We start from the raw sequence: 25,566 nt of genomic DNA, 5'->3' as shown, positions 1-25,566 counted from the left end.
CCATGGCTGATTCATGTCAATGTATGGCAAAACCCACTACAATATTGTAAAGTAAATCAGTTCAGTTCAGTTCAGTTCAGTCGCTCAGTCGTGTCCGACTCTCCGCGACCCCATGAATTGCAGCACGCCAGGCCTCTCTGTCCATCACCAACTCCCGGAGTCTACCCAAACCCATGTTCATCGAGTCGGTGATGCCATCCAACCATCTCATCCTCTGTCGTCCCCTTCTCCTCCCGCCCCCAATCCTACCCAGCATTAGGGTCTTTTCCAATGAGTCAAACCTTCGCATGAGGTGGCCAAAGTATTGGAGCTTCAGCTTCAACATCAGACCTTCCAATGAACACCCAGGATTGATCTCTTTTAGGATGGATTGATTGGATCTCCTTGCAGTCCAAGGAACTCTCAAGAGTCTTCTCCAACACCACAGTTCAAAAGCATCAATTCTGCGGCGCTCAGCTTTCTTCACCGTCCAACTCTCACATCCATACATGACCACTGGAAAAACCATAGCCTTAACTAGACGGACTTTTGTTGGCAAAGTAATGTCTCTGCTTTTAAACATGCTATCTAGGTTGGCCATAACCTTCCTTCCAAGGAGTAAGCGTCTTTTAATTTCATGGCTGCAGTCACCATCAGCAGTGATTCTGGAGCCCAAAAAAGTAAAGTCTGACACTGTTTCCACTGTTTCCCCATCTATTTCCCATGGAGTGATGGGACCAGATGCCATGATCTTAGTTTTCTGAATGTTGAGCTTTAAGCCAACTTTTTCACTCTCCTCTTTCACTTTCATCAAGAGGCTCTTTAGTTCTTCTTCACTTTCTGCCATAAGGGTGGTGTCATCCGCATATCTGAGGTTATTGATATTTCTCCCGGCAATCTTGATTCCAGCTTGTGTTTCTTCCAGCCCAGCGTTTCTCATGATGTATTCTGCATATAAGTTAAATAAGCAAGGTGACAATATACAGCCTTGACGTACTCCTTTTCCTATTTGGAACCAGTCTGTTGTTCCATGTCCAGTTCTAACTGTTGCTTCCTGACCTGCATACAGGTTTCTCAAGAGACAGGTCAGATGATCTGGTATTCCCATCTCTTTCAGAATTTTCCACAGTTTATTGTGATCCACACAGTCAAAGGCTTTGGCATAGTCAATAAAGCAGAAATAGATGTTTTTCTGGAACTCTCTTGCTTTTTCGATGATCCAGCGGATATTGGCAATTTGATCTCTGGTTCCTCTGCCTTTTCTAAAACCAGCTTGAACATCTGGAAGTTCACGGTTCACATATTGCTGAAGCCTGGCTTGGAGAATTTTGAGCATTACTTTACTAGCATGTGAGATGAGTGCAATTGTGCGGTAGTTTGAGCATTCTTTGGCATTGCCTTTCTTTGGGATTGGAACGAAGACTGACCTCTTCCAGTCCTGTGGCCACTGCTGAGTTTTCCAAATTTGCTGGCATATCGAGTGCAGCACTTTCACAGCATCACCTTTGAGGATTTGAAATAGCTCAACTGGAATTCCATCACCTCCACTAGCTTTGTTCGTAGTGATGCTTTCTAAGGCCCACTTGACTTCACATTCCAGGATGTCTGGCTCTAGGTGAGTGATCACACCATCGTGATTATCTGGGTCGTGAAGATCTTTTTTGTACAGTTCTTCTGTGTATTCTTCCCATCTCTTCTTAATATCTTCTGCTTCTGTTAGGTCCATACCATTTCTGTCCTTTATCGAGCCTATCTTTGCGTGAAATGTTCCCTTGGTATCTCTAATTTTCTTGAAGAGGTCTCTAGTCTTTCCCAATCTGTTGTTTTCCTCTATTTGTTTGCACTGATCGCTGAGGAAGGCTTTCTTATCTCTCCTTGCTATTCTTTGGAACTCTGCATTCAGATGAGAATATCTTTCCTTTTCTCCTTTGCTTTTCGCTTTTCTTCTCTTCCCAGCTATCTGTAAGGCCTCCTCAGACAGCCATTTTGCTTTTTTGCATTTCTTTTCCATAGGGATTTTCTTGATCCCTGTCTCCTGTACAATGTCACGAACCTCTGTCCATAGTTCATCAGGCATTCTGTCTATCAGGTCTAGTCCCTTAAATCTATCTGACAGACTGTGGTCCACTGGAGAAGGGCATGGCAAACCACTTCAGTATTCTTGCCTTGAGAACCCCATGAACAGTATGAAAAGGCAAAAGGATAGGACACTGAAAGATGAACTCCCCAGGTCAGTAGGTGCCCAATATGCTAATGGAGATCAGTGGAGAAATAACTCCAGAAAGAGTGATGGGATGGAGCCAAAGCAAAAACAATACCCAACTGTGGATGTGACTGGTGATAGACACAAAGTCCGATGCTGTAAAGAGCAATATTGCATAGGAACCTGGAATGTTAGGTCCATGAATCAAGGCAAACTGGAAGTGGTCAAACAGGAGATGGCAAGAGTGATCGTTGACATTCTAGGAATCAGCGAACTAAGATGGACTGGAATGGGTGAATTTAACTCAGATGACCATTATATCTACTACTGTGGGCAAGAATACCTAAGAAGAAATGGTGTAGCCATCATGGTCAACAAAAGAGTCCGAAATGCAGTACTTGGATGCAATCTCAAAAACGACAGAATGATCTCTGTTCGCTTTCAAGGCAAACCATTCAATATCACGGTAATCCAAGTCTATGCCCCGACCAGTAACGCCGAAGAAGCTGAAGTTGAAGGATTCTATGAAGACCTACAAGACCTTCTAGAACTAACACCCAACAAAGATGTCCTTTTCATTATAGGGGACTGGAATGCAAAAGTAGGAAGTCAAGAAACACCTGGCGTAACAGGCAGGTTTGGCCTTGGAGTACAGAATGAAGCAGGGCAAAGGCTAATAGAGTTTTGCCACGAGAACGCACTGGTAATAGCAAACACCCTGTTCCAACAACACAAGAGAAGACTCTACACGTGGACATCACCAGATGGTCAACACTGAAATCAGATTGATTATATTCTTTGCAGCCAAAGTTGGAGAAGCTCTATACAGTCAGCAAAAACAAGACCGGGAGCAGACTGTGGCTCAGATCATGAACTGCTTATTGCCAAATTCAGACTTAAATTGAAGAAAGTAGGGAAAACCACTAGACCATTCAGGTATGACCTAGATCAAATCCCTTATGAGTAAAGTAATTAGCCCCCAACTAAAATAAATAAATTTATTAAAAAAAAAAAAAAGAGAGAAAATATCCAACATTGGCAAATGTCATTTTTCTATTCACCCAAATCAAGTTAGAATCACCATTGGTACATGTTATGCATAGCTGCGTCTCTTCAATGTTCACCTGAAACTACCACAACATTGCTAACTGGCTATACTCTAATACAAAATAAAAAGTAAAAAAAAAAAAGAAGTACCATTGGTGATTTTACTGGTAATTCTAACTATTGGTTCTAAGTGAAAAAGGCAATTTGGGTTCTCTGTAAAAATATTTATTTCACGTTCATAAATTTGCTTTATTGTAATTTGACTAATAATATTTTAAAGCAGCAGGCAGTAATCTTTTTCCCCAAAATTAAAGGTGAATTTTTAAAACTTCTATATTTAAATGCCCTAGCATTCTTTTTAAAAATCCTTTTAATATTTACTTAAGAATATAAAAATCATCTATAAAACACACTCTAATTTGAAAGGAATAATCCAAATAAATATACCTCACATTATTAGCCAGGATTTGTTACTCGATTTAGTTAAGTATCTAGAGACCACACAGGAATCAATTCTTTTATTATCGATTCAGAACATTTTTTTTAGGATCTCATTTTTATTTATGTTTTATTGGAGGATAATTGCTTTACAATGCAGTAGTGGCCTCTGACACACATCAATGTGAATCAGTCATAATTATATATATATATATGTCCCTTCCCTGTTGAGCCTCCCTCCCCTCTCATTTCACCCTCCTAGGTCATCACAGAGTGCCAGGCTGGGCTCCCTGTGTTATATAGCAGCTTCCCACCTATTTTACACATGATAGTCTATATATGTCAATGCTACTTTCTCAATTTGTCTTACCTTCTCCTACCCCTGCTGTTTCAGTTAGACCATTCTCTACATTTGCATCTCTACTTCTTCTCTGTAAACAGGTTCATCAGTACTATTTTTTCTAGATTCCATATATGTGTATTAATATACAGTATTTGTTTTTCTCTTTCTCACTTACTTCACTCTGTATAACAGGCTCTAGGTTCATTCACCTCGCTACAACTGACTCAAATTTGTTCCTTTTTATGGCTGGGTAATATTCCATTGTATATATGTACCACAACCTCTTTGTCATTCACATGTTGAGGGACATCTAGGTTGTGTCCATGTCCTGGCTATTGTAAACAGTGCTACAGTGAACACCGGGATGCATGTGTCTTTTAGAATTGTGATTTTCTCAGGGTATATGCCCAGTAGTGGGATTGCTGGATCATATGGTAGTTTTATTCCTAGTTTGTTAAAGAATCTCCATACTCTTCTCCACTGTGGCTGTACCAATTTACAATTCCACCTAGCCCTAGTATTTCTACAGATATTCAAATAGAAACTTAAAGAGTAAAGAAAAACATTCAAACCAGACAAAATAAAACCTAAATTTAGTATTTGAGACACACTTAGGTGGCAATACTATCCCAAAAAAGGTTAGGAGACAGGTTAGTTTTAAAGGAGAGGAAAGGGAATTGTAACTACAAAGGTACATGGGATTTCTGGGCTAATTTTCTATTTTATAACTGAATGGTGGTTATATAAATATATTTGCCTTATAAAAACATTAAATTATAATGAATAATTTATTAAACAGTTTACCCTTTATTCATTTTTTTGGTAGATGCATCATATTTCACAGTAAAAATAAAGAGTAGAGGACAGCTAAATGAAGATCTCCACATAACCTAACATTCTATTGATGATATATATACCATCCCTGCTAAAGTACTTGCATAAGCTTTTTTTTTTTTTTTTTGTGGCCACATCTCAAGGGATCTTAGTGGGATCTTAGTTTCCTGACCAGGGATCAAACTGGTGCCCCTTACAGTGGAAGCGAGGAGTCTTAACCTCTGGACTACCAGGGAAGTCTCATCTAAGCTTTTCTTTTTTACTGTTATTTATTTACTTGTCTACAATAGGTCCTAGTTGTGGCATGCAGGATCTTCAGTCTTCATTGCAGCATGCAAACTCTTGGTTGCAGCAAATGGGATCTAATTCCCTGACCAAGAATCCAACCAGGGCCCTCGGCATTGGGAAAGTAGAGTCTTAGCCAGTGGACCACCAGGGAAGTCCTCACCTAAGCTTTTTAGAATCATGCAATAGTCTGTTTATAAAATGTCCCTTTCTAAGCTATAAATTATTATACTACTATTCATTTAATTTACAAGGGAAAATAGTTGCTGATTGATGTACTCAAAGTTTAAAAATTATCACTCCCAGAAAATAAAAATTATATCACATTTCTTCTGTAGTACTTTTCATACATGTAAAAATCTGTAATTATGAAAAAAAAAAAACTCAGCAAAACCACAATAGAAAAAAAATTTTTTTTTCAAATTTTGTTTGATTTAAATTTTTCAACAAAAGCAGTTTTTCAATGAATGCATAAATATAACAGTGATATAACTTGGCTAAATTCAAAACTCAGAAAAAAAGATAATCACTCCTCAAAACATGGTGTCCTATTTTTAGATTCTAGAAACTGACAGTTGGAATGAAGGCAGTGTTTTAGTTTCTTTTTTCATAATCTAATTTTAGTATTTCTTGTCCTTCAAAAAAAAAAGGTGCAGGGAATAAAAATATCCTACCACAAAACATGCCACTTTGGCACAAGGATTATTTTGAACTGAAAGCAACTGAGAGCAGATGCCAAAAAGGCTCCCTGTCCATGCACTGCTTGCCTAAAAGCAGGTTTAGACTATTTATCACCAGAGGCTCTTTATCAGCCCAGGAATGTAATTCACATAACAAGCCTTACTAATCAAATATTATCTCCTATTAGTTTCCCCCATATATGTTCTATCCCACAGTTCGCCATCTTTGGAATAGCAAAACTTTTTCCTCTGTCTTATCATTTCTCTAGAAATTTGTTGTCCTTTGTTAATATAATACATAAGCCTAAGCTGTAACTACTCCTTTGAGTTACTCTTTATAGACTTTCTCCCATGTATATGCACACTGCATGTGTTGAATAGATTGTTTCTTTTTCTCTTATTTATCTTTATTTTGTCTGTCCAATTTGCATGGCCCCAGTCAGAGAATCACTGGAAGGTAGAGGCTTGTGTCCTTCCTCCTCAAGGACAAAATAATTGAACACGTCACAGAAAAGACATATGAATAGACAATATGCATGTGAAAAGATGCTCGGTATCATTAATCTCATCTTTCTGGTCTTTAAAAAAAGTTTGTATTTTCAAAAAATGGGAAAGGGAGCAAAATATTTCAACAGATACTTTAGAAAATATACAAAATAACAATAAACACATGAAAAGATGCTCAATATTATCATTCATCAACAAAATGCAATTATTACCACAATTAGATATCACTACATGGGACTTCCCTAGTGATCCAGTGGCTAAGATTCTGCACTCAAAGGCAGGGGGCATGGGTTTGATCCCTGATCAGGGAACTAGATCCCACATGCACCAACTAAGCCTATGTGCTGCAACTACTGAACCCACACAAATAGCCCACATGCTGTAACAAAGACTCAGCAAACCCAAAACAAATAAATAAATAAATAATTTTTTAAAACATAGCTCTTAAAAAAAAAAGATATCACCACACATACATTATAAGGGATGATGACAGAGACTGACCATACAAGTCCTGACAGGAAGATTGAGGAAGCAAAACTCTCCTGAACCACTTGTGCAAATGAAAAATGACACAATTACTTCTGGAAAACATTTGGCAGTTTCTTAACAAAGTTGAAAATGTACTTTCAATGACTCAACAACCCATCTCCTAGGTATTTACCCAAAAGAAATAAAAATGTGTCCATACAGGCACTTGTACGTGAGTGTGCACACAGCAATTTTATTCATTGTAGTATTCACTTTTCACAGAACTAGAACAAAAATGCTTTACATTTGTATAGAAACACAGAAGACCCCAAATAGGCAAGGCAATCTTGAGAAAGAAAAACAGAGCTGGAGGAATCAGGCTCCCTGACTTCAGACTATAACACAAAGCTACAGTAATTAGAAGAGTATGATACTGGCACAAAAACAGAAATAGAGATTAATGGAATAGAACAGAAAGCCCAGAAATAAATCCACACACCTACAGTCAATTAGTCCATGACAAAGGAGACAAGAAATACACAATGGAGAAAGACAGTCTCTTCAATAAGTGGTGCTGGGAAAACTGGATGGCTATATGTAAAGTATAAAATTAGAACATTCTCTAACACCATATACAAAAAGAAACTCAAAATGGATTAAAGCCCTAAATGTAAGATTGGACACTATAAAACTCTTAGAGGAAAACATAGGCAAAACACTCTTTGACATAAATCACAGCAATATCTTTTTGGATTCACTTCCTAGAGTAATTGAAATAAAAACAAAAATACACAAATAGGACCTAATTAAATTTAAAAGCTTTTGCACAGCAAAGGAAATCATAAACAGAATGAAAAGACAACCCACAGAATGGGAGAAAATATTTTCAAGTGATGAGACAGACAGGGGATTAATCTCCAAAATATACAAACAGCTCACGCAGCTCTATATCAAAAAAAATCAAACAACCCAATCAAAAAATGAGTATAAGACCAAATTAGACATTTATCCAAAGAATATATACAGATGGCCAAGGAGTATACGAAAAGATGTTCAACATCACTAATTATTACAGATACGTAAATCAAAGTTACAAGGAGGTATCATCTCACACTGGTCAAAATGGCTATCGTCAAAAAATCTACAAACAATAAATGCTAGAGAGTGTGAAGAGAAAAGGAAACTCTCCTAAAATTTTGGTTGGAACATAAACTGGTACAACCACTACAAAGGACAGTATGAAAATTCATTAAAACAAAAACAAAACTAAAAACAGAACTGCTGTATGATCCACCACTGCCACTCCTGAACATAAATCCAAAAAAAAAATCATAATTTGAAAAGATACACACATCCCAATGTTCACTAAAGGACTATTTAACAATAGCCAAGATATAGAGGCAACTTACACGTCCACTGACAGAGGAACAGATAAAGAAGATGTGGTACAAATATACAATAGAATATTACTCAGCCCTAAAGAAGAAAAATCCATCTGCAACAGCATGGATTGACCTAGAGAATACCGTACTTAGTGATGTAAGTCAGACTGAGAATAACAAGTACTATGTGAATGTAAAAAATGATACAAATGAATCTATATACAAAACAGAAAAGACTCACAGAAACAGAAAACAAATTTATGGTCACCAAACAGAAGGGAAAGAGGGACAAATAAGGATTATGAGATTAACAAATACAAACTACCATACATAAAACAGATAAGCAACAAGGATTTATTGTATAGCACAGGGAATTATATTCAATGTCTTCTAATAACCTACAATAAAATATAATATGAAAAAATATACAACTGAATCACTTAGCTATACACATGAAATTCAATATTATAAATCAATTATACTTCAATTTTTAAAATTACTGATCACAGACCACCATAAAAATATAATAATAGTGAAAAGGTTCTGAAATTTCGCAAGAATTACCAAAATGTGACACAGAGACACAACGTGAGTAAATGTTTTTTGAAAAACGGTGCCGATAGATTTGCTCAATGCAGGGTTGCCTGCAACATTCAGTTTGTGAAAAACAGAGATCGGTTCAAGACGGCAGGGTAGAAGACGCGCTCTCACCATTTCTTGTGAGAGCATCAAAATCACAACTGCTGAACAACCATCAACAGGAAGACATTGGAACCCACCAAAAAAGATAACCCACATCCAAAGACAAAGGAGAAGTCCCAATGAGACAGTAGGAGGGGCACAATTACTATAAAATCAATTCGTAAAAAATGCAGTATCTGCAAAGTGCCAATCAAGTGAAGCACAATAAAACAGAGTATGCTTGTATCTTATGAGTAGTGTCTTTATAAAAATGGCAGAAACAGATATACACAAAAGGAAGACAATATGAAGACATACAGGGAAAACGTGTAAATATGGAGGACTGAATGCTTGAAGAAAAGAGGAGAGAGACATGGAACAGATTATTCCCTATTGCCTTCAAAGGAAGCAGAGCCTTGCTGACACCTTGATTCACATGAAATGTAAATGGATTAAATAACCTAATCAAAGGTAGAGATTGTGAGAGTAGCTTATAATAAAATAAAAAACAAGATCTTCTATGTTCTGAATGTATGTGTGTATGTGTGCTAAGTCGTTTCAGTTGTGTCCAACTCTGTGCAACCTTACGGACTGTAGCCCACCAGGCTCCTTTGTCCATGGGATTCTCCAGGCCAGAATACTGGAGCGGGTTGTCATGCCCTTCTCCAGGGTACTTTCCCGCCCCGGGGATCAAACCCGAGTCTCTTAACGTCTCCTGCATCAGCAGGCTGGTTCTTTACCAGTAGCGCCACCTAGGAAGCACTCTGAATGTATGTTTCCCCTCAAAATTCGTACTCTGAAATTGTAACCCCCAAAAGTGATGGTATTAGGAAGTGGGGACTTTGGGAGGGTCATGAGGGTAAAGCCCCTCATACATGGGATTAGTGCTCATAAAAAAAGGTTCAAGAGAAGGCTCCTTCCACTCTTTGAGGACACAGCAAAAAGATGTCCATTTATGAACCAGGAAGCCTTCATCAGATATTGAATCTGGAAGTACTATGATCCTGGGCTTCTCAGGCTCCAGAATCATGAGAAATAAATGTTTTTGTTTATAAGCCACCTACTCTTATGGTATTGTCTTATGGTAGTCCAAAAAGACTAAGATCCAACTGTATGCTCTTGAATGGAGACACACTTTGGACTCTAAGAAATAAATAGGTTCGAAGTAACATGATGGAAAAAGTATACCATGCAAACAGCAACCTTAAGACAGGTAGAATGGCTATACCAGTATTAGACAAAATAAACTTTAAAGAAAAAATAACATCAAATGTGTGTAGAAACAATGAGGAATAATTCATTGACAAAAGGTTTAATTCATCAGTGGGATATACTGACTATAAACATGCGTGCGTGCTCAGTCACTTCAGTCGTGTCCGACTCTTTGCAACCCTAAGGACTAGAGCCCACCAAGCTTCTCTGTCCACAGGGATTCTCCAGGCAAGAAAACTGGAGTGGGTTGCCATGCCCTCCTCCCAGGGGATGTTCCTGACCCAGGGATCAAACTTATGTCTCCTGTCTCCTTCATTTGCAGGCGGGTTCTTTACCACTAGCGCCACCTGGGAAGCCCGACTATAAAATACATATACATAATAATAAGACCACAAACTCATTAAGCAAAAACTAACAGAAAGGAAAAATTAACAATTCAACAATAATAGTTCAACATTTAAAACCCCAGTCGTGATAGAACAATGAGACAAAAAAAATCACAGAGGCTTGAATAACACTATCAGCCAACTCAATCTAAAAGACATCTAGAGGCACTCTAATAAATAGAAACAAAATGCACATTCTTCTCAAACACATGGAACATTCTCCAAGAAAGACCATATGCCAGGCTACAAACAAACCTCAGCAGATTTACAGGAAGTGAAATCATATAAAACATTCTCAAGCCACAGTGGAATTCAATCAACAATTAACAACAGATAAGTCATCAGAATGTAACGTACAGCATTGTGACTATGGTTAAAAATACTATAATGTATATTTGAAAGTTGCTAAAAAACAAAAGTTGTCATCACAAAAAAATTGTGACTGTGAGTGACAGATGTTAACTATACTTATTGTGGTGATCACCTCACAATATATACAAGTGTAGAATCATTATGTTGCATACCTGAAACTAATATAATGTTATATGTCAATTATATCAATAAAAGAATATCTTTGAAATTTAAAAATACATAGAAATTAAACAATACACACTTTCAAAGCAAGTGAATTGATCATACCAGAAACTAGAAAACACTTTTACTTAATAAAAAAAAAAATTACAAAACACCAAAATTTATGAGGTGCACCTAACAGAGTGCTCAGAATAAAATTTAAAACACCTATATTAGAAAAGAAGACAGATATCAGATCTCAAATCAATAACCTAACTCTATACCTTAAGAAATTATAAAAAAAAGCACAAACTATGTCCAAATCAAGAAGAAAAGAAGATTATAGTGGAAATAAATGAAATTAAATATAGAAAACCTGCAGAGAAAACTGATGAGACCAAAACTTGGTACTTCGAAAAGATCAAGAAAATCTACAATTATCCAAGTAGACTGAACCAAAACAAAAAACACTCAAATTATTAAAATCAGGAATGAAAGAATAGTCATCACCAGCAATATTATAGAAATTTTAAACAGTGTTAGAATACTATGAACAAATGTATGCCAACAAATTAGATAACTTAAAATACACAAATTCCTAGAAAAACAGAAGCTGCCAAAACTGACTCATTTTTAAAAGGTAGAAAATTTCAAAAGACTTATAACAAGCAAAAATCTGAATTTGTGTAATTTGAAAGCTTCACAGATACACACACATGCATGCAAGCACATCCACCACCAATAACCAGATGGCTTCACTGGTGAATTTTATCAAACACTTCAACAAGAATTAATCATAATCCTTCAGAAACTCTTCTGGAAAACAAAGTAAGAAAGAACACTTTTCAGCTCATCCTACAAGGCCATTATTAGCCTCATTCCAAAGCCAGACAGAGACATTAGGAAATAGCAGATTATTTTCCCTTCTGAATACAAACATAGATATCCTCAATAAAAATCCTAGCAAACTGAAACCAGTAACAAATAAATGAGATCATAAATCAAGATAAAGTGGGATTTATCCCAGGAAAGTTGGTTTAAGATCTAAAAATCAATTTATGTAACATATTATATTAATAAAGGATACAAATTATATAAATGCAGAAAAAACATTTGACAAAATCAACACACATTCATCACAAAAAACCTCCAACAAATTAAGAACACAAAGGAACTTCCTCAACACAAAAAAGGGCATGTCTGAGTCTATTTAAGCTATAACAAAACATCACAGACTCAGCGGTTTACAAACAGCAAACATTTATTTCTCACAGTTCTGGAGGCTGGGAAGTCCAAGATCAGGGTGCCAGCCAACACGGTCAGGTTCTGGGTGAAAGCCCTCTTCTGGGCTGTAGACTGCAGACTCCTCAAAGTGTCCTCACATGGTAGAGGGCACCAGGAAACTCTGAGAGGTCTCTTTTATAAAAAGAGCACTAATCCCATTCATGAGGGCTCTACCCTCATGACTGAAGCATCCCCTCAAAGGCCCCATCTCCAAATATCATCACGTTGGGTATTAGGATTTCAATATATGGATTGCTGGGACATACAAACATTTAAACCATAGCAGGGAATCTATAAAAAACCTATAGCTAACATCATACTTAATGGTGAAATACTAAACGATTTCCTTCTGAGAATGGGAACAAAGCAAAGATTTCTACTCTCACCACCTCCATTCAGTTCAGATGCTCAGTTGTGTCCGACTCTTCCATTATACATTGTATATTCTAGCTAGGACAATCAGGCAAGGGGGAAAAAATTAAAGGCCTACAGTTGAAAAGGAAGAAGTAAAGTCATGTTTAACTGCAAGTGACATGATCTTGTATATATATCCCAAGCAATCTACTAAAAACTTCTAGAACTAATAAGACAAACAGGGTCACAGTATATAAATCAGGGTTAATATACATAAATCAATGGGATTTCTACACACTAGTAATGAAACATCTGAAAATAAAATTAAGAAAACATTTCCATTCACAACAGCATCAAAAGAAGAAAATACTTGGGAATAAGTTCAACAATAAATGTCCAAGACACACTGAAAGTTATAAAATATTGTTGAAAGAAATTGAATAAGACCTAAATAAATGGAAAAACATATTCATGAACCACAAGACTTAATTTGTTCAGATGGCAATACTCCCTAAGCTGGTCTGCAGATTTTCAACATGTCCTCCATCAAAATCCTTGTTGGATGTTTTGCTAAAAATGACAACCTGATTGTAAAATTCAGCTCCTCAGCTCCTCCCCTGGTGGTCCAGTGGTTAAGAATCTGCCCTGCGATGCAAGGGATGCAAGGGATGTTGGTTTGATCTCTGTTCTGGGAAGATCCCACATGCTGAGGAGCAGCTAAGCCCATGCATCACAACTTCTAAGCCAGGACTCTAGAGCCCACTAGCTGCAACTACTGAGCCCATGTGTCTAGAGCCTGTGCTCCACAACAAGAGAAGCCACTGCAGTGAGAAATCCATGCACAGCAATGAAGAGTAGTTCCCACTTTCCGCAACTAGAGATAGCCTACATGCAGCAACAAAGACCCATCACAGCCCCAAAATAAAATAAATAAATATTTTTAAAAAATAAAATTCAGCTGAAAATGCAAAAAGCCCAGAACAATCAAAACAATTTTGAAAGGGACTTCACTGGCAGTGGTTAAGTCTTCATACTTCCTCTGCAGGGAGCACAGGTTTGACCCCTGGTCAGGGAACTAAGATCCCACATGCCATGTGGTAAAGCCAAAAAAGGTTTTTTCAAAAAAATTTTTTAAATCTTGAAACCATTATAAAGTTGGAAGACTCACATTGTCCAATTTCAAAACTTACCACAAAGTTACAATACAGTGTGCAGTACACAGTGGTACTGAGGTAAAAACAGACATATAGATCAATGGACTAGAATTTCAAATCCAGAAATAAACCCTATATTAACATTAACTGATTTTCAAAAAAGGTATCAAGAAAAATTTGTACCTCTTCAACAATTGTTGCTGGGAAAACTGCATATTCACAAACAAAGATATAAATTTGGATGTCTATCTCATGCCATACCTAAAATTAAATCAAAATCGATAAAAGACCTAAATCTAAGAGCTAGAACTATAAAAACTCTTAGAAGAAAACACAAGAGTAAATCACCATGACCTCAGATTAGGCAACAGTTTCTTAGATATGACAACAAAAGCACAGCAACACAAGAAAAATAGATAAATGGGATTTCATCAAAGTGGAAAAAATTTTTGTGCTTCAAAGGACACCATCAATAAAGTGAAAAGCTGAGTGACAGAAAATACTTGCAAGCCATATATCTGATAAAGACTTGTCTCCAGAACATATATATATATAAAAAAACTCTTAAACAATATAAAGATAAACAACACAATTTTTAAAGAGGAAAAGGATCTAAAAAAACATTTCTCCAAAGAAGATATACAAATGATCAACAGGCATGTAAAAAGACACTCAATGTCATTAGGAAACATTTATTAAGACCACAATGAAACATCATCTCATACCCTCTAGGACAACTATGGAAAAAAGGAAGGAAGGAAGGGAAGGAGGGAGGGAAAGCAAGTATTGGTAAGGATAGAGAGTCCCTGATACATTTATTTACTAAGAACAGTTCATTTGAAAGGTGAGAATTCAGACTAAATAGCTTACAAAGAGCTCTGATATAAGTTCAAGAACTCCAATTAGTCATCTAACTTGCGCCAACTCCAATAATTTTAATTTTTACTTTGTTACTGTCATTTTCTATTCATTTACTATTCTTAAAAAATATGCCCTTTTGCAAAATAACAACTTTTTAAGCATTTACTGTTGTCCAATACTAAAAATTTAGCTCTCAATTCCTTCTAGTAAAAATTGTAATTTGAATCTCACAGCTATTTAATTTCAGCATATCCATTACTCATTAATACTATGACTATAGGACTGCAGTTGCTAACTGGAGCATTTTTTTCACTACAGACCACAAGTGATGAATCCAGCATCTTAATGAGTTTATATATAACCCTTGCTTTATTAGATAAATCTTGCAAGATGTTCCAAACACACAAAGAAGGAGTTAAGATGACTTAGAATCACAGAAAGTCAGAGCTTAGATGGAACCACAAAGGCCACTGAAGTCAATCACTGTATTTAAGAAGCTGTGGTAACTGAGACCCAAAAAGGTTAAATGAATCATTCATAGTCACACTCTACATAGCATAAGACCATCCTGTGTCACACACATACATGTATCTTACCTTTCTGGTGATATCTTAGAAGTGACAGGATGACCACGTACACCTTTTTTACTTTTATGGTCTAGAGAGAGGACCTTATTTCTTAGGCTCCTTTTCAACTAAGAAAAAAAAAATGGAATTTGGAATTTCAATAATATAGAATACAACAATTAAAAGGCACTTAAATTTTCTTTTTATTTAGAAATTAAAGATAAACAGCCAAACTCATAATGGTTCACAGAGGGGTAAAAATGCAATCTACAAAAACACCTGGCATCTTTTGCTAGTGGAGAAACAAAAGCCCACTAAATAATAGAAGAAAGACATTTAAAAATATAAAGGTAACTTTAGTCATTAAATCGACATTTTAAAATTCAAAAGCTTACATAACTGAAAGATGGTGAATGTGTTTAACGAAATATAAAAATAATTACATGTCAAATTAAATAGAATATGCGATTCTGAAGTAACTGCATTTATAAACAACTAGAAGGGATTACAACTAATTCCCTATGAACTGTTACATGGAGAAACTTCATGAAAGAGTCAGATATCTTACTGTTTAGATTTAACCTAACTAGAAACAACAGTTAAAACTGATTTAGTTAATATGCAACTGTGTGAATCTAGACAAATAAATTATTTATCTTCTCTTTACATTAGTTTCCTTATGTGGTAAGAGTTGTGTGTGTGTGCTCAGTCATGTCCAACTATTTGTGACTCCATGGACTATAGCCCACCAGGCTCATCTGTCCATGGGATTTCCCAGGCAAGAATACTAAAGTAGGTTGCCATTTCTTCCCAGGGGATTTTCGCAACCCAGGGATGGAAACTGCATCTCTTGTGTCTCCTGCATTGGTAGGCAGATTCTTATACACACACATACACACACACACACACACAATGGAATATTACTCAGCCATAAAAAATGAAATAATGACATCTGCAGCAACATGGATGCACCCAGTGATTATCATACTAGGTGAAATAAGGCAGAAGGAGAAAGACAAATACTTTGTGATATCACTTACATGTAGAATCTAAAATATGACACAAATGAACTTACTTATGAAACAGAAACAGACTCAGGGACATAGAAAACACTTATGGTTACCAAAGGGGAAAGGGGGTAGAGGAGGGAAAAATTAGGAGTTTTGGATCAGCAGTACAAACTACTACATATAAAATAAACAACAAAGTGCTACTGTATAGCACAGGGAATATACTCATATCCTGTAACAAGCCATAAAGGAGCAGAATATCAAAAAGAATATGTATACATATGTACAACTGAATCACTTTGCTGTCCACTTGAAACTAACACAACAATGTAAATCAACTACAGTTCAATTTTAAAAAATACTGTCTTCCTCAAAGAGGTATCTATACATCCATGTTCAAAGCAGCACTGTTCACCACAGCTACAAGGTGGAAACTCAAGTGTCCCATCAATAATAATTTCAACAATAACAAAATGTGGCATATACATAAGTAAGGAAATATTACTTACCCTTACAAAAAAAAAGGAAATTCTGATATACATTACAACATGGATGAACTCTGTGAGATATTAATATATAAAGAACTCATACAATTCTACAGCAAAAACAAACATCTAATTTTACAATGAGCAGAGGATTTGAACAGACATTTTCCCAAAAGAGACATACATATGGCCAACAGGTATGTGAAAAGGTGCTTAATATCACTAAACATCAAGGAAATGCAAATCAAAACCACAGTGAGCCGTCACCTCACACCTGGTAGAATGGCTCTTATCAAAAAGACAAGACATAAAGAGTTGGCAAGGATAAGCAGAAAAGGAAACTCTTGTGTACTGCTGGTAGGAATGTAAATTGGCAGAGACACTATGGAAAACAGTACAAAGGTTCCTCAAAAAAAATTATAAAAATCACCACATAATTTAGCAATTCCACTTCGAATTATCCTTAGGAAACAAATCACTAACTGAAAAAAAATTATCGACAACCCTTATTCACTGCATCATTATTTACAATAGCCAAGAGGTGTAAACAATCTAAGTGTCCATCAATGGATGTATGGAAAAACAAAACATGTTGTATACATAAACACACACACACACACTGAATACTATTCAACCATAAAAAGGAAGGAAATCTTGCCATTTGCAATAGCATGGGTGCACTTTCAGGGCATTATATTAAGTGAAACAAGTCAGACAGAGAAAAAATAAATACCATATGATCTCACTTAGATGCAGAATTTTTTTTAACTCATCGGTAGAGAGAACAGATTTGTGGTTGCCAGTGGCAGAGGTTGACAGTTGGGGAAAATGGGTGAAGATGGTCAAAAGGTACAAATTTCCAGTTATAAGATAAGTAAGTCCTGGGGATGTAATGTACAGCATGTTGACTTAGTGAACAAAATCATACTGTATATTTGAAAGTTGCTAAGAGAGTAATGAGATGGTTGGATGGCATCACCAACTCAATGGACATGAATTTGAGTAAGCTCTGGGAGTTGGTAATGGACAGGGAAGCCTGGCATGCTGCAGTCCATGGGGGTAGCAAAGAGTCAGTCAAGACTGAGTGACTGAACTGAATTGAACTGAAGAGAGTAGATCTTAAAAGTATCATCATGGGAAAAAAAAAATTGTAACTATTAATATGTATGGTGATGAATGTTAACTAAATTTACTGTGGCAATAATTCTGCAATTTAAATATGTATCAATCATTATAGCTTTCAGCGACAGTGAAGCTGGGGAGATTTCAGCCAGGAAAAGAATGTCAGATCTCATTGTCCTCCTAGGTTTTTTTTTTTTTTTCCAGCTGCTCTGGGTCTTTGTTACTGGATGCAGGCTTTCTCTACTTGCAGAGAGTGGGGACCACTCTCTAGTTGCAGTGCATGGGCTTTTCATTGCGGTGGCTTCTCTTGTGGAGAATGGGCTTTAGGTGAGTGGGCTTCAGTAGCTGCTGCACGTGAGCTCAATAATTGTGGCGCATGGGCTTAGCTGCCCTGAGCCATGTGAGATCTTTCTGGACCAGGGATTGAATTGCTGTTCCATGGATTGCAAGGCGGATTCTTAATCACAGGACCATCAGGGAATCCCCTTCCTAGATAGATTTTTTAAGCTCTCCTGAAGCCCTTGGATTGAATGGCTTGATCCCAAAAATAAATAAATGAGAAGTTGTGGTACATACACACAATGGACTATTACTCAGCTATAAAAAAGAATGAAATTTGAGTCAGTTGAACTGAGATGGATGAACCTAGAGGCTGTTATACAGAACGAAATAAGTCAGAAAAACAAGCACGTATATTAACATATGTAAGGAATCGAGAAAAATGGTACTGATGAACCTACCTGCGAGGCAGGAACAAAGATGCAGACATAGAGAATGTACTTCCAGACACAAAGGGGTAAGGAGAGGGTGGTAGAACTGAGAGAGTAGCATTGAAACATATACATTACTATATGTAAAACAGAAAGCTGGTGGGAAGAAGCTGCATAACACAGAGAGCTCAACCCAGTACCCTGTAACAACCAAGAGGGTTAGCATGGGCTTGGGGGTGGGAGGGAGGTTCAAGAGGGAAGGGACAAATATACTTATGGCTGATATATGATGTTGTATGGCAGAAACCAACACAATGTTGTAAAGCAATTATCCTCCAATTAAAAATAAACTAAGAAGAAAGAAATGTAGTTAAATTCACCAGCTGTGAAAGCCACACAGCAAACTTTTCTTCAAGACTTTTTTCTTAAAGTATGTATATGAAAAAAAATAATAAATTTTAAAAAAAGAATTAAAATTGAAAAATATTTTTAAAATAAATAAATAAATGTTATGTTATATGCGTGGATACTTGATTAGTTATGTCTGACTTTTTGTGACTCTATGACTGTAGCCTGCCAGGCTGCCCTGTCCATGGAATTCTCCAGGTAAGAATATTGCAGTGGGTTGCTATTTCCTTCTCCAATTATGTTATATACCTAAAACTAACACAATGTTACATAGTAATTATATCTCAATATCAAAAATATCATATTTGGCCACCAAATGTACCACATTAATGCAAGACGTTAATGATAAGGAAACTATGTGTGAGGGTAGGGAAGAGTAGTATAAGTACATGAGTACTGTTTGTACTATCCCTTCAATTTTTTGGTAAACCTAAGACTACTCTAAAAAATAAACTCTGCTAATTTAAAAAAATAAGTAAACTGACAGTACCAAGTGCTGGTACCAGCAGTTACCACACATTACTGGTGGAAATGTAAAACAGTATTCTGGAAATCAGTTTGGCAGTTAGGTACATACTTACCACATGACGCAGGAATCCCACTTCAAGGTATTTATCCTAGAGAGATTAAAACTCCCGCTCACAAAAAAACCTGTATTCCTAATTGCCAAAAAACTGGAAACAACCCTTATGTCCTTCAATGGTTCATTTGGGAATGGATAAACAAACTACTGACATACACAACAACAAGGATGAATCTCACTGGCAATAAACTGAGTGAAAAAAACACTCTCAAAACATTAAAACATTACATGCTCCATGATTACATTCATGTGACACTCTGGAAAATACAGAAGTACAAGGAGAGAAAACAGCAATGTTAGCATAGATTATGGATGAGGATAGGAAGAATCTACAAAGAGGATAGCACCAGGGAATTTTTTGGAGTGATGGAACCATACAGTATCTTCACTGTGATGACAGTCATATGAATCTATAAATATCCTGTGACTCATAGAACTTTACTTCAAGAAAATACTGATAAATAAATACAAATACACACACACCTTTATTACATTGGTGGTTGCAAAAATGTATACATTTGTCAAAATTCAGAGATCACTTAAAATGGATTAATTTAATTATATATAAATTCACTGTCAAATATATTTGAGAATAAATATAAAATATATATTTTATATATTGGAATATATAATATATATTATATATAATATATATAAAATATATATATCCAAATATCTTGGACACATCACAAAAAAGAAGATACACAACAGCTAATCAACATATGAAAATATTTTCACTACTATGTATAAAATAGATAATTACTGAGAAACAACTGTAGACCACAGAGAACTCTACTCAGTGTTCCGTGGTGACCTAAATGGGAAGGAAATCCAGAAAAGAGGAGATATATGTATAAATATGGGCTTCCCTGCTGGCTCAGTGATAAAGAATCTGCATCCCAATGCAGGAGATGCGGGTTCAATCCCTGGGTCAGGAAGATCCCCTGGAGAAAGAAATGGCCACCCACTCCAGTATTCTTGCCTGGGAAATCCCACGGACAGAGGAGCCTGGCGGGCTATATATATAGTTCATGGAGTTGCAAAAGAGTAGGACATGACTTAGAGCTTGTTCAAGTCACATTAAAAAAAAATGACTTAGCGACTAAACAAATGTACACACGGAGCTGATTCACTTTTCTGTACAGAAGAAACTAACACAACATTGTAAAGCAAGTACAGTCTAATAAAAAAGAAATGAAAATATTTTAACACCATGGATCATCAGGGCAAAGCAAATTAAAAGCCCCAAAGTTCACCAACAGAAGAATTAGATAAACGAATTGTGTTATACTCATATAATAGAATATTGCTCAATAATAAAAAGGAACAAACTATTAATAGGTACAAAACAGAAATGAGCTTCAACAACATTTTACTAAGCAAAAGAAGGCAACACAAAAGAGTATACACTGTAAAAATAGGCAAATCTATCTTATCTTATAGAAATTAAAAAATTGGTTGTCCAGAACAGGGTAGGAATAGAGACAACAGGCAAAGAAAAAACACAAGGGTAAGGGCAAAGAGAACTTTCAAGGCTCATGACAACACTCTATTTCACTGAGATATTGGTTGCATATGTTAAATTAGTCAAAGCTCATCCAGTTATATACCTAAGATCTGTTTTATATATCTCAGTAAAAAACACAAACAAACAAGTTAAAATTCTGCTAAAGATCATGGAAACTGGCATTTATCCCTTTTTCTTTCATTGAAAGCTATGGTGATGTGTGGGAGAAACCATGAAGCAAGATTTTGGTACCACCTCAAAGTCTACAAACTATAAAGCACATTTAACAAATACTGCTACATCTAAAGCAACAAGGGACAAGGTAATGCTGACACATTTGCCACTTCAAATCTCAAATAGGACGTAGATTTCCCAGAAGTTATGTATAACTATCCTAAAGAAGACATTCAACTAGTATAGGAAACTAGTCATAGGAAAAGAAAATTTGTCTCTGAGGAGGCTCTGTTTCACTTAGTGGGTCAGAGAGAACAAGAGAAAATAAGTTGTTACTTCTCAGGAAAAGGAGCCTGCTGAAACAAAGAGGAGTTAAGGAAAGAGAAGAGAGCAGATTATATAACACAGAGACCTAATACCTAAAGAGCTCTCTGGTGAGCCATGTCTGCCTCTTGAAGCCCAAAAACTAAAGAAAGATTATATGACCCAAGGGTAGAGGAACAAACATACTTAGTAAGACACTCCTTAAGAAAACAAACCCGAAACACATCCATTTACTTCTAAGAGAATGTGTGTATTTAAAATGATATATATAATGTACCTTATCTTTACTCCATTCAGTATTCCAAAGCATAAAATAAAATATGCAAATGTTAAGATAAAATTTTCCTAAAATAATGTATTTTTTTCTTCTATTGGCAACGATTTCACTACATTGATAACATTCAGTACTAACTAGTAAATTTGTAGAAATATGGGATCTCTCATTGGTGGCAATATATATTGGTGCAAATTTTCTGAGATAATTTTTCAGTATTTATAAAAATTTAATATACAAACTTCATTACACCTCGTAATCCCACTCAAAAATGGTTCCCTGCTTACGAAAAATGAAGGTTGCTGCAATACTATTTCTATTAATAAAACTCTAGAAACAACCAAACTGTCTAATATCAGTGCACTAAGTGAATAAATTACTGGATATAGTATATGTGGGGAGTATTGTAAAGCCAATAAAAAATAAGTAAAAGAGGTACATCTAAAAGTGTTAAAATAGAAAAAAATATTAAAATATTACTAACAGAAAATGGCAAAACACAGAACAAGATGTATTTCATGATCCCTCTTCAGCAATGATCAAAAAATGTACAGTCGTATGTAGGTAGCATGCTTTTTCCTTCTTGAAAGGAATGAAAAAAAGAACAAAAAACTGTCAATAATGACTGCATTCAGGAAACAGTCCCATTTATTACTTTCCTTTTCTATACCCTGTATAAAAAACAAATATATTATTTAATAACTAAATTGTTTAATAACATTAGGGAATTCCTTGGTGGTCCAGCGGCTAGAAAACTGTGCTTTCAATGGGTTCAATCTCTGGTCAGGGAACCAAGATCCCACAAGCCATGAAGCACAGTCAAAATAAACAAATAAATAAATAATGTTAAAGCAACTAATACTAACAGCAAATCTTTCCTCTGAGAACAAGTTTTAATAAATGGTTAATTTTTCTTGTCTGTAACATAAAAATACATATATTCAAGGTGACTTACAAGTCTGTTATCCTAAAATACTACCGTTATGAGCTGAACTGCCCCCCTCAAAATCCGTATGTTGACGTCCTAACCTTTAACATGTATGTATGTGAAGATAGGGCCTTTACACAAGTTTATGTTTAAACGGGGTCAAAAGGGTAGGAACATAATTTACAAGACTAGTGTCCTTATAAGAAGAGGAAGAAACTCCAGGAATGCGTGTGCACAGAAAAAAGGCCATATGAGAACACAGCAAGAAGGTGGCCATCTGTAAGCCAAGGAAAGAGGCCTTAGAGAAAACAACCCTGCCCGCACCTTGATCTTGGACTTCCAGCCTCCAGATCTGTGAGAAAATAACTTTCTGTTGTTTAAGCCACCAACCTGCGGTATTTCATTATGTTAGCCCTAGTAGACCAATATGTATATCCTCAAACAGAGAACTGGAAAATCTGAGAAAAAATTCGATTTTTAAAACACCGACCATGAGTAGTGCCAGTCAAGAAAAGAAAAAAGAACATATAAAGTGCTATCTTAAGCCTTACTTATGAGAACTCAATAGTAACACTTAAAAGTGATAAAACTGGTGCAGATTTATAATCAGGCTATCTTTTAAAATAATTGTGTCATTTTTACAATATACCCTCTCAAATTTACAAAACAATAAAAGCAAGGAATTCTAATAAGCTTAGCGTTAGCGCTAGTTGCTCAGTCATGTCTGACTCTCTGCAACCCCATGGACTGTACCCTCCAAGCTCCTCTGTGCATGGGATTCTCCAGGCAAGAATACTGGACTGGATTGCCATTCCCTTCTCCTCTAATAAGCTTAATATTATCATAAATTTAAAATACAATATATAATAATGAGATTTAAATTCCATGAAGAAAACAACCATGCACAATACAATATTTTTAGATTTAAACTGAAAAATGACCCTAACCTCAAAGAATGATTTCAAAATATGCCAGAAATAAATTAATTTAAAACCTGCAATTATGTAATACAAGAAAAAAAAAGAACATATTGAAAATAAAAATTCAGCTTTATTAAAATATTCTAAAACATACTAAGTAACACTACATACTTATAAGAAGATAGCTTTTATTTACCCCCTGCAAAGAAACATCCCAGTGTTCTGAGCTTCTGAGTTTGGACAGTGGTGACTGAACATGAACATCCTCTGGTTTTGCATTTAATATCTTTGTTATCTGAAACCAAAATGAGAAAATCATTAGTTTAATTGAAATATAAGTAAGAGCTGAATGAGCTAACAGAACCACTACATTACCTGCATTAATATTTTGCTATTACTTTTAAAGAGTTTTAAGTTCAGTGCATAATTTATAGGTAGTTAAATATGATTTTATAAAAAGCCTCTTTCACTCAGCATAAAAGTAGATAAATGAGGTATCACAATAACTACTTAACCATTCTTACTTGCAGTTTCTTCCTCTTCTAATCTCTCAAACACTACCCCCAGAGTTCTCTAATACACAAATCTAATCATGGCTACAATCTTAAACTACAACAATGGTGCCCATTACTTATAGATGTAACTCTTAACAATCTGGGCTCTCTGACGTCACTCACACATCACAAACTCTACACCTTAACCACACTGAGTTTACTCAACCTTCTTCAAGCAAACATCTCTAGACCTCTGTATCCTTTAACCTAGAATGCTCTTCCCTCTATTTCTCCCCTATTAAATATCTCAGATTCTGCAAAAAATTATTCTTATCCACACAATTGTCACTCCCATACCAGGGCTTTCCTTTCTCTGGGTATTAGTGCTTGGTAGTTTGTATTACACTTATCATGCTATATTATAATTATTTATCTACATGTTTGTCTTCTTCGCCAGACTGTGAAGTGACTAAAAGAGGGTACTCTGACTTAGTCACCTTTATATTCCAAAGTGAATGGCTTACAATACAACGAATAAACAAATGAATGGATGGATTGTACCCACAAGCTTGAAATCATCTGTTTAGAACTTAAATAATTTAACTTTCACATTATAAATGATGGTTAAGCATCAAGTTCAGCTTATTATATAACATAAAATAAGCACTGGGCTTCCAATATAATAAGCATCGGGCTTCCCAGGTGGTGCTAGTGGTAAAGAACCCACCTGCCAATGCAGGAGACATAAGAGACGTGGGTTCAATCCCTGGGTCTGGAAGATCCCCTAGAGAAGGGCATGGCAACCCACTCCAGTACTCCTGCCCGGAAAATCCCATAGACAGAGGAGCCTGGTGGGCTACAATCCATAGGGTTGCAAAGAGTCAGACATGACTGAAGTGACTCAGCATGCATAATAAGCATTGTATCAACTACAATCAGTAACACCATAAAATGGTTTCAGTAAGAGTAAAGCAAAAGGGCGTCCCTGGTGGTCCAGTGATTAAGAATCCACCTTGCAATGCAGGGGACACCACTTTGATCCCTGCTCTGGGAAGATCCCAAATGCAGTGGGGAAACTAAGCCCATGTGCCAGAACCACCGAGCCTTAGCTCTGGAGCCTGCAAGCCACAACTACTGAAGCCCACACATCCTAGAACCTACGCTCCTCAACAAGAGAAGCCACCACAATGAGATGTCTGCGCACCGCAACTACAAACTAGCCCTCGCTCAGTGCATCTGAAGAAAGCCTGAATGCAGCAACAAAGACTCAGTGAAGCCAAATATAAATAGATAAAATTATTTTTAAAAATCTACAAATGGTAAATGCTGAAGAGGGTGTGAAGAGAAAGGAACCCTCCTACACTGCTGGTGGGAATGCAAATTGATATAGCCACTAGGAAGAACAGTATGGAGGTTCCTTAAAAAACTAAAACTAGAGCTACCATATGAT

The 25,566-nt window shown here is 36.1% G+C and overlaps 1 protein-coding gene across 37 annotated transcripts in view; it reads right to left on the bottom strand.

The window, feature by feature from the left end:
- The window catches only part of SENP7 (SUMO specific peptidase 7), a 169,214-nt gene that overhangs the window by 96,871 nt on the left and 46,777 nt on the right, over window positions 1-25,566 (bottom strand). For all 37 annotated transcript variants that reach the window (XR_014077542.1, XR_014077541.1, XR_014077546.1 and 34 more), the window contains 2 exons: window positions 23,819-23,917; window positions 15,208-15,305 (listed from right to left, as the gene is read on the bottom strand). Coding sequence is in view for 29 of the 37 variants with exons in the window: in XM_081572393.1 (XP_081428519.1) it covers window positions 15,208-15,305; window positions 23,819-23,917 (197 nt within the window). In the remaining 8 variants the exon portion in view is untranslated. The remainder of the gene's footprint in view (window positions 1-15,207; window positions 15,306-23,818; window positions 23,918-25,566) is intronic.

This window comes from Giraffa tippelskirchi, chromosome 2 (assembly GCF_054371585.1).
Source record: "Giraffa tippelskirchi isolate mGirTip1 chromosome 2, T2T-mGirTip1v1.2.pri, whole genome shotgun sequence".
Classification (NCBI taxonomy): Eukaryota; Metazoa; Chordata; class Mammalia; order Artiodactyla; family Giraffidae; genus Giraffa; species Giraffa tippelskirchi.
This window is presented reverse-complemented; position numbering and strand designations above follow the sequence as displayed.